The 11122-nt window shown below is 41.0% G+C and overlaps 2 protein-coding genes across 2 annotated transcripts; one reads left to right on the forward strand and one right to left on the reverse strand.

The window, feature by feature from the left end:
* Positions 1-5039: 5039 nt before the first annotated feature.
* LOC108606014 (mitochondrial carrier homolog 2) lies at positions 5040-6185 on the reverse strand. Its single transcript, XM_017995839.1, has one exon. The coding sequence runs from the start codon at positions 6112-6114 to the stop codon at positions 5125-5127; it is 990 nt and encodes a 329-aa protein (XP_017851328.1). The 5' UTR covers positions 6115-6185; the 3' UTR covers positions 5040-5124.
* Positions 6186-9202: 3017 nt separating this feature from the next.
* LOC108606036 (mitochondrial import inner membrane translocase subunit TIM16) lies at positions 9203-9994 on the forward strand. The gene has a single exon (XM_017995863.2). It carries the CDS (start codon positions 9375-9377, stop codon positions 9777-9779), a length of 405 nt encoding a protein of 134 aa, XP_017851352.1. The 5' UTR covers positions 9203-9374; the 3' UTR covers positions 9780-9994.
* Positions 9995-11122: the final 1128 nt, after the last annotated feature.

Here is an 11122-nt window from a genome sequence, read left to right on the forward strand (position 1 = left end):
AATTCTTCGACATTATCCAAGTTTCAATTTGAAAGTATAAAGTGCAACGTTTAAGCGTCAAAGTATATTTTAAAGTTGCCTGGATCCAACTTTTGCAATGCAAACACATTTATTTAGCTGAACACAGAACAACATTTTAGGATCAGCTTGTATTCAATTTTAACACTACACTTTAACAAATATCTACAAGTTACTTATGATAATGCTCATCGCATAGTATGAATTAAAAATAAGAATGAAATGCACTTTTTACATTATTAGTTAGTAATTTGTAATCGAAATAAACTATCGTTTTGATATTCATACTTACTAATAAACTAAAATATATTTTCGAAATTTAAGCACTTGTAGTTGAAATTTTTTTAAGCACGCGCTCAACTCTACAATGCCGTCTACGTCTAAACACACACACACATATACATAGACATAGACATACATACTTGCCACTAGTTGTGACAACAGGGCAACAGCAATGGGTGCGAGGGCAGGGGGCAAGAGCTCGTCTCTCCTTTGACTAGATACGAGAGTCGAGCTACTGCTGTGCTTATCGCCTAGCACATTTGCGCTTTTCGAAAATTTTTTGCCACAAAACTGCTGTAATGGGCATGACGTCGCCAGCATTCAGCATCCAAGAGCCAAGTAGTCAACGACATCGACATCGCCATCGACGTCCACGTCGTCATCGCAGCTAGAAATTCAAGTAAATGTATTGAACTTAAGCTCATTGCCTCTGTCTGCCCCACACCCTCGCCCAGCTCCACGTACACACACACACACACACACACATATACACTTGGCTGTTAGCTGTTTACCCCTTCCCTGCAGTTGCCCCCTCTCCAAACTTATAAGACATGTAGACATACATATAATGCTCGCTTTCTCTTTAATGCGCTGCTGCTGTTTAGGAAAAAATTTAATACAATTTCTTTTGGAAAATGTTTTTCATTTGGCTTGCATCATTTACGCTGCCCAAGCGAGCGAGTAACGAGTCACACATGTAACGAGTATTTGCCAGCGAATGAAGCCTAAGCATAAACTAGCGACACAACAAGAATTGAGTTTGGCTTTAAGAATCGGCAAAAGTATGAATGATGCAAAAGTGTGGGGCAGGCCATTTATTGGTCGCTTCCAGCGGCACACACAGCCTTGATGCCTTGCGAGGCGTCTCAAGTTGTCTGGACTACTCTCGGCAATTGCCAGTGCCAGTGCCAGCGCCAGCGCCAGTGGCTGTATCCCAATACTTTGCCTCGCTTGGCAATGAATTTTTATGGCGCGACTTTAGCGCGCTCTATTCGGATGTGTGTGTGTGTGTGTGTGAATGGGTGGGATGGAGGCTGGGATTAGCGTGGGGTAGCTGCTAAAGCGACCAATATATTCATGGCAAGATTATATAGCCAAGCCATGAGCGAGTGCACTTCAAAATTAGCATGAGCAACTTTTCTGCGGATTTCTACCCCAAATGCGGGGCTGGCTGACTTATCAGTCAGCAGAGCTCTGCCAGAGGCCGTTAGCCGCACAACAACAACAACAACAACAAGCACAATAGCAACAACGACTCGCAATTTCCGGTCGCGGTATTGCGGCTAATTAGCTAATCAACGCAATTATAGAGCACAGACTGCGTTCAGAACATGACCAACATGGGATACATGGGATGCCAGCCAGCCCTATGACCAACAGCAACACCGCAGCTGCAGTGGCTTAAACAAGCGCATAACCCAACCCAACTCCGCCTGAAAACGCAACGGAAGTCAACTAGACTCAGACTAATAGTCGGAGTCAGCGACAATAATGATGATGACAACAACAACAGCAACGAAGACAAGTGACATAACCAGCAATGGTTATTGTAACGAATGCTGCGTTCTGATTTTAAGCTTTATGCTCTCTTCTGCTGATACGATATTAAGTCGCTCGAGCAGAGCATTAACACTAAATAAATCATACAACCATGGATAGTTGCAGCTCGAAATTAAGGAAGACATGCAATGCGAAATAAAAAAGAACTTTTAAGTGCTAATCATACTGCTATAAAGATTACTCATAATTCTATATTGCCTGCTGCTGATAAAAATGTAAATACAATTTTTTTAATTGTAATAGCAACAATACTATAATAATTATTTATATTTTTGCGGCTTATATTGAAGTAATTTGTAATAATATTTCTTACATTGATTACGGTCGCTGGAAGTAACTGATTGGCCCCCCCTGCTGGCTACGCCCATGCTGTGTAATGACAACTGCGTTTGCATATAAAATTCTTTATTTATCGTACTATTTGCTATAATTGTAATTAAATAGGTAAAAATATTGTCGGGCATGGTAAACCGGATCGAGCCAGTCAGCCAGCCAGCTCAGCTTGCATTGCTTCTTTTGCTTCCATTTGTAGCTGCAGCCAAGGTGTGGCGGCTGGTTGATGGCAAGCGGTGGGCGGTGGGTGGTGGGTGGTGTTGGAGGCTTTGTCGGTTGTTGGCGAATATAATTTCCTCGCGCCGGATGTGACAATGAATACGCATTAATAAGTAGACACACACAGACAGAGAGAGAGACAAACATTACCAAGTGCATATATTTGCTTATATATGTGTGTGTGTCGATATGTTTCTTTGGTTTGTATGCATGTTAACATTATTATTATTATTGTTTTTTTTTGTGTTGTTTTTGCGCACGCCAGGGTTCGTTTGCTTCTTCTCATTGTGTGTGTGTGTGTGTCTGTCTCTGTGTGTGTTTCCGGTGTGTAAATTGATACACTAGTGCGTGTCCATTCGTCAGGGCCAGGAGCAAGCCAGGACAGAAGCGTTCAGACCATGAGCCATCAAAGAAGCAATCTACGCCCACAGCAAGAGCCGTAAACCGCACAGCGAGCGCATGAATGAATGAATGAATGAATGGCTGGCTAATTTTATAGACAGAGGGAAAGAAAGAAAGAGAGAGAGAGAGATAGAGAGAGAGAGAGGGAGCGCGAGCGTGCACGGCACGCGTTTTTAACAATATTAATATGCACAATAATTTAAATGTACTGATGGCAGACGACAAATGAAGAATAAAGTATTGCCAAGCGCGCCACATGGGTCTGGCGGGGCGGGCGGAGGCTTGGCGGGGCCAGCACCGCAAGACAAAAGCGCAAAATGAATGTGAATGGAAGAACAAGCAAAGGAAAATGAAATGCAAAAGCAAACAAACTTCATTGTAGGCAACGGCGACGGCAACGGCGACGCGTGACATGGTAGCATTCTTGTTGACGCCGTCCAACAGGATCTGGGCGCGCTCACACACACACACGAACACAGCAGGCGGCAGTTGAAATCCTTGTGGTTGACGCTTCAAATTGGATTTGCAAGCGCAACCAGTTTGGATTTTGCTCTTATTGTTGCGCTCTGTCGCGCCCTCCGCTCCTGCATGCTCCTCATCAGTCTCATAGCCAGCGTGAAGCGTGAAGCGGACGCGCGTATGCGTAATATGATTATTTGCATACGCCGCGTAGTAATACATTCTCCCTCTCTTTCGCTCTCTCTCTTTTTTTTCTTCTTGTTTTGCTTACGCCGTGCGCGTACTAGTATAAAGATGAAATTATATGATTTGAATAATAATTGAATTATTAAATCAAACGCGCAAAGCCAAAGCAAATGCGGCAATTTCTTTTTGACACTACTCACATTGTTAACAATTAAGAATTGCAGCTCATTGGGCCAGTAAGCCACAGCGAGCTTCAGCTCTGAGTTAGAATTTCATAGTTATCAACTCTCGGTTTGTCTTCAATTCTTAAGCCCATGAACCAGTTAAGAATTATCTTCGAAGCTCAATACTCATCTAGTTATAATTAACGTTAGCTTTTCACAACTTAGGCATTAAATAATTAACAACTATAGAAATTGGAGAAGCACTTTGAAAAGATCAAAATGTAATCCAGCTCAATGCACAATACAAAACAAATAGGAAGCATTCAATAAAAGCCTTACGCTTTCTTTTTACAAACGATTGCAATGTGTATTTTATTTTATATGTCAGCTCAGTGTTTTATGTTCAAAAAATGTTATTTATAAAACTTTGAAAGCCTCTACCATCAAATTTTAGAACTTTGCATTAAAAACTTGTAGGACAAGCATTAACTCCAATTAAGTTAGACTTTGGCCTCAAAGCAAAATTCGAAAAAAAAAAAACGAAAAGAGCTCGCAGATTGAGCAACGCTCATGGCGGTTTTAGTTATTTAGCAAGCAAATCATTAAATTAATTGTTGTTTTGCTAGTTAAATATATAAGTTAATTTTACGCTGCCTTCATCTTTATACGAATTTGACAGTGTGGTTAGTAATGGTAATTGAAGTTTAGAGACTATGATTTAGATCGAGTAGCTAACTGTAGCTGTCTTACATGCTTAACCAAGGATATTACTTATTTGAGTTAAGCCACAGATAATAATCGTTTGCTTAGCACACGCTTTTTAGTCTAAGTGAGGGGGCCAAGTGCCAAGTGATGCGCTCTAACAACTTTGACTCTAATGCGAACGACATTTGTCGCCTGCAAATGTTTAACAAGTTTTTCCCAAATATCGACAGACAGACAGACAGACAGACAGAGAGACGTAACGACAGTTAGACAACATTACTTACTGGAGCTGCCAGAGCAACTGCACAAATGTCAGTATGCATACATGCATTAGGATGTGCTGAGAAAGAGACAGAGACCGAGAGAGAGACGCTCACGCCTGTTGTTGTAATCATGTGAATTCGTTTTAACTCTCATTATTCTCTTTCATGCCATTAGACTTGAATAGTTTTGCCATCGCATAAACTGAAGAATAAAATAAGTAAAAGTAAATGGCGATGCTGACGTTAATGCTGCTTATCATTTGTTGCAAAATTCCACTCAATACACATATACATATGCGTATGTGCTTGTGTGTGTGTGCTAATGGCTCTTTCTCTCACTCTTGGCTGCTGCAGCAATTTTTGTGGCTCGTTGGAGCGTGGAGCGCAGTCGATTTGCAGCTCAAAGTGCTTAGAGTGAATTCAATTAGATAACGATTGCAGTGTTGCACTTGTGGTAAGATCTTTATTTTTAGTTGGTCCCACACACACACACACACACACACACACTTACACACAATTACAATTTATTCAATTCAGGACATGTACATTTTGGGCAGCGTGCGGCGATAGATGAAGGCGCCACGATTGTGCTGTCCACGTGCCAGCAGGTCCATGAGGCAGTCACTCCACTTGGCATAGATGGGCATGCAGGGCGGCGCGCCAGCGGCCATGCCGGACCCAGAGCAGCACATGCAGGTGCTTACCACTTGCAGCGGATAGAAAAGCAGCACGGCAGCGAATTGCAGCAGTGCCGAGTTGTATTGACGCTGCTCCGGCTTCAGCGGCAGCCAGTGCTGGCAAATGCCGTCGACGCTGCTGGTGAGCACAAGGACAGCCAGATCGTAGACTAAATGTGGCACAAAGCCAACGTAGAAGCCACGCAGCCCGCTCTGCTTGAAGATCTCCTGCACGCTGCCTTTGAAGCTTGTGTAAGCCAACTCGCCACCCACAACTGACGCCATTTGACGCACTGAGATGACATTGAACGGATGCGAGACTAGCACGCCAGTGCTGACAATCAGTCCATTGCGCAGCAAGTTCCAGGCGAACTCGCCCAATGTTCGCCCCTTCTCAGACTCAGCTCGATATGGCAGCAAGCAGTTCATGAACCTTTCAGCGAAGAAGCTTGAGCTGGCGCAGCTGAGCACACGGGCAGCCAAGCCACGATACAAGCCCAGCATGCCGTCGATGCGCTTCATATAGCCCAAGTACTGATAGAAACTGGGCAGATAAATGGTCGGCTTGCCCAGCAAATTTTTGCCTACAGTTGCGGGCAATGGCTCATGGCCCAGCTGCATTAATACCTTGGCGTACTCGAAGGGATGCATCAAGGCGGACAAGCTCATGCGTAGAAGAAAGCGGCACAGCTCACTTGGCGGCTCTGGCTGAAATACCTCATAGTCATCCGAGTCCTTCTCCACTGGCAGCTCATCATCATTATCATGACTGTCTAGATCCACGCTCTCGTCAAGCTGCTGCTGCTGTTGCAGCAAGTCGGTTTGCTGTTGTTGCAACATATACATTATAGCTTATACTTTTAGGTATTCACTACGTACTTAACTTATCATTAACTACCGACAAACAAACATTTCCTTAGACGTTAATGGCAAAGGTAAGTTATTCAAGAACTTAGTTAACTTAGTATTTAATAATTATTCGAGGCCAACGGCCATCAGTGTGTATGGATGATAGTGGCTACAATAATCTATCGATATCGATAAGCTCGTTCTAATGAGCGATCGAAAGGCGCTCAGCTGCTCAAGTTTTAATTTATCTACAAATTACTCATACGTATAATGTACGAAGCTAAATAGTTTTTGGCATGCTAATATTTTCATATTTATCTATTTATTCATTTATAAATTACTAATTAATATGCTTTGCTTTATTGTCTCGTGGGCAATTTCATTGCCATCGAAGTTGTGGGATACATTTTTTCAGCTAAGATAAAGGAAATAAATGATGTATTGGCAAATTGCAACATTCTAGCGTTGCCAATGTCGTCTGCCCGCAACTCATTTGCTCTCTCTCCCTCTCGCTCTCTATCTGCGTCTCAATCATCATCTCGCCACTTACTACGGAACATGAAATTTCAATTAGTCGGCTACTCCCTGCTGTTTTTCTGGTCAATTTAATGCAACCATATTACCAGTTGAAATCACTCGCACACACACACCCGCACAAAATGCACTAAAAGTGTGAATGTGTGTGTGAGGATTGCACTCATTGAGCGCAACAGGAATAGCTTCCCCTTGCCCACACAACTTACACAAATAATCAAATAATAACGAAATGTAATTAATTTTTTCAACGAAGAAAAATATTTACAGACTGTTGAAGCCAATTACATTTGTATACATATTAATGTATTAATGAAATTTTCTGCGATAAACACAAAAATTTAAATAGCTATTATTGTGCCTTGAACTTGAAACACAACTGTCCCAACCTATGGGACACGTACAGTTGATTAACATTGTTGCACAAACCCCACACCCACCCACACACACAAAGCTTCGCAGCACTGGCAGATCCCCGCAATCTGCACGATTATTGCACATCACTAATTAGAGATGTGCGAAGCACACCGCGCGCGCTCTTGAATTTTACGTTTTGGCACGAACTACCCGCTGCATTGGAGGATGGATGGAGGAGCTTGTGCCTCCTTCGACCAGAAGTTGGGAGGCGTGGCAGGCGACAGCGACAGCAATAGCGGTAGCAGCGGTAGTTCGGTTCGGCCTGACGTTGACATTCCACTAACAGTGAAATTGTTTTCCAAATCCTAAGCTTGCATGTTAGCCACAAGCAGCAACAACAACAGCAGCAGCAACAACAACGACAAGTATGGAAATGGCCATGGCAACCACAAAACGGCAGCAACGAATGAATGGCAATGAATGCGACACCAGACACTAGGCCCGACTATTTTCAGCGCCATCCATGACTTGCCCATGCATCACACACATACAGAAGAACACTCACTCACACACGTACGCACACATGGCATAGAGAAACGCACACATTTGTATTCAGAAATTCGTTCTCGTTCAGATACCACGCTCATGTGTGGTAAATAGTGAACTCTTCGCTTTCGTTGTCACTCCTTACGCCCGTTCATCAATTTGGGGACACACACACGCACACTCTGTTCTAACAGAGAGACTCAGTTCTGCTAGCTACTAGATCAATATCGATAGCCAAGTCACGAGTGCTGCCCCACTATCAAAACTTTTAAAGAACCAGATCAGATCCAAAAAGATTGCTTGGACTTTGCGCCTGGCATAAAATTTTTCAACAATAGTTGGATTGTATTGGAAGCATAGGACATACCTTGGTCGGCTTGTGCCTGTTCTCTGGCCTTTGCACTTCAATGATTGAGGTTTTTTTTGGGTGGTGGGCACCATCCGCAAATGCGTCTGTTTTTTGTTGGTCGAGGGATTAAAATAGCCGGATGCAGTGCGGAAATCAAAATGCTATAGTGACATTTCGGACCAACAACCGAGAGGACAATCAAAATGGACGAAATGCACGAATTGAGCGAATTGGTGAAAATTAACGAAACAAACGAAACGGAAGGTAACAACAGTTTAAATGGCAACTAATCGCAAAATGCTACCACACAACCATGAAACTGCGAGCTCGGCTCCGTGCTCCGGCTGGGTGCATTTCGGTGGTTTAAGGCGCCCGACTGAACAGTTCAAAGGCTGTAGGTCACGTCAGAGGGAGGCAATGCGTAGGTGTTTTGCAAAATGAACGACGCGTCGCTGGCAACCAGCAACCAACAATAACAACTACGACCAACAACTGCCCAACCATTTTTTGGGTAGACTCCCATTACGAGCCACACTACACTGCAGCTCGCTCTGGAGCGGCCCATTGCTAATCTGAAACCATTCACAGTTCACGTACAAGACAATGAAATCAAACGACAAACACAAATGTGATCAATTACATTTGCTGAATTTCAACCCAATTGAAATGCTGCGTAAGGGCCCAAAGTCCACACACAGAGAAAGTTACTAAGGGAGAGCACTGAACCAACAATTTATCCAGATTGCAAACATTTCAACATTTGGCATTTATACCTACATATGACAAAATATTGTTACATGTTTAATTTTTTCTTTGCGATTAGAGTAATTTACAGTTTTGACTCAAAATGGGCTTTTAAAAATATTCATAACATAATATGTTTAATAATTTATAATAAAAATAAACAAGTTATTAAATTACGCTTACAAATAAGATTCTACTAAAATAATTAATCGTAATTAAAGTTAATGGATGAATAATTTCAATATTCAATATTCAAAAGCTCTGGAGTCTGGAATAAGAAATTTTATTTCAATTACAAAATTTAATACCATTTTTAATTTACTGCTTTTGCTTTTATTTAATTATTTTTTTTAGTTATTTTTAATTATGGTGCAGATTTTCTCTTAGATTTGATGAATTACTGCGGTTATCAAAAGTCAGATGAGTTTTCATAAAACTTAATAGTTCAACATTCTTGCAAATTGTTAGTAAGAACATTAAGTTATATTCATAAACATTTTTGAGAAAGTTTGTCTTATACGTCAAGCCCGAACTTCAATTAAACGATTGAAACATGTTGACAAGTATTATATTTACCTTATATAGTTAGTAAATTATATTAAACAATTTGATATATTTCCCGGAACTAAATTGGCAAGAGAGAAAGAGAAAGAACAGTGTGCTAGGGAAAGAGAAAGAGTGAGAGAGCAGTGGCAAAGAGAGCCAGAGAGCGAGAGCGATATTGAGAATGGCCAAATACTTAGCTCGCATCATGCTACTTGGAGCTCAGTCCATAGGACGCGCCTTTGTCAAAGCCATACGCCAGGAGATTCAGGCATCCCAAGAGGCAGCCCATCAGCACCAGGCCATCAGTGCCAAAAGCTCCAATCGGACCAATGATGTGCCCGTCAAGGGCATGACCCTGCACGAAGCACAGCAAATACTGAATGTAAAAGATTTGTCCAACAGCGAGGACATTCAATGCAACTACAAGCATCTGTTTGCCATGAACGAAAAGTCAACTGGCGGCTCCTTCTACCTACAATCGAAAGTGTTTCGCGCCAAGGAGCGTTTAGATCGCGAGCTGCGCAAACTGGCAACCCAACCCAAGCAGGCACCCGAGCCCCTACAAAAGCAGCAAAAGCAAGAGTAACAGGGACTCAGAGGCTAAGCCAAAGCTTGAGCTTGAGCTTGAGCCTACGCCACGTAGATTTGTGTGAGTTGTAGACATTTCGGATATGATGTTATCTCTGTAGTTGTTAACAGCTAAATTTTAGTCAAACACATTTAAGCGCATTTCATGTTGTCAGGAATAGTCAATATACATCAATATATTTGCTACTTCCCAACAGACTTTGGGCTCTTTGCCGGTAAAATATCCTTTGCTAGTTGTAGTTTGTGAATTTGTTTTGCTGCAAAGCATGCATTTTATTCGAGGTATTCGAGAGTTATAGCATAGCAAATCTCAGATTTTTCTTTTATAATTTGGAAATAAAGCATACTGTGTATTTTATATTAGAGCCCTGCATGAGTTTACACTGATTCGGGTTATCAGTGAGGAATCGCACTCGGAAAAGTTACACGCAGTTTGTGAAAAGTTGCAAGCGCTACAACTGAAAATAAATAAATTATAAAATGGACTGAGAGCTTTAAAGTGCAAGTTTTACCGCTCTTGTCAGCAAGGATAAATTGATGGTCAACATATTGACTCTAACATATAAAAAAAATGAAAAGCCTTTGCGACAATTAAGCCATATGAACTTTTTTCTGTGTTAAATATTTTACATGAGGTTTAAGTATGTTTTTATTTTGTTGCTTTGAATACTAAAATAGTTTTTTGTTTTTTTCTTTTTATATTTAATAAGGTATACGGGGTATTCCGTGTACCCCTTTATGACCTTGGTCTCTGTTGATTCAGCCCAGATGGGCGCGCCGGCTAGTCTTACAACTAGCGTTATAACTAAAAAAGTATCGTCAAAAACTTAACAGTTGCAAGTTGCAACTAAGCTGTTCGATGATAGTTATATGATGAATTAGTTAATAACAACATAGCACTATCGAAGAATAAGAACTATTAATCATTTTTCGTATCTTGGCATTTACCATATTAAAGCAATTGTTTAATATGCATGCTTTCTTTTGCTTAAATTAAATATATACTATTTTTATTATGGAATGAAATGGTATTAATAATTTTTGTTTCCACATATGGGCGCAACAACAAGCTTAGTTATGCCAAGTAATATTAACATAACATAATATACCTATATTTACTTCTTTATAACATTTATTTAAATTTAAATATTTGTTGCCAAGCAGTTTTCTCTTGCAATAGATTTTTTTACGCTTGCATTTGCATTGCTTTATTGCTTTTGATCAATTATTTAAATACAAGCAACAGTTGCTATTGAAATAATATAGTTCATATGAGCAAAGGTCAATTGATTGCAAGCAAAGATATTATTGCACTTAATTAAATTTAAAACACTAGAGCAC

The sequence above is a fragment of the Drosophila busckii genome, chromosome X, assembly GCF_011750605.1.
Source record: "Drosophila busckii strain San Diego stock center, stock number 13000-0081.31 chromosome X, ASM1175060v1, whole genome shotgun sequence".
In the NCBI taxonomy this organism is placed as follows: domain Eukaryota; kingdom Metazoa; phylum Arthropoda; class Insecta; order Diptera; family Drosophilidae; genus Drosophila; species Drosophila busckii.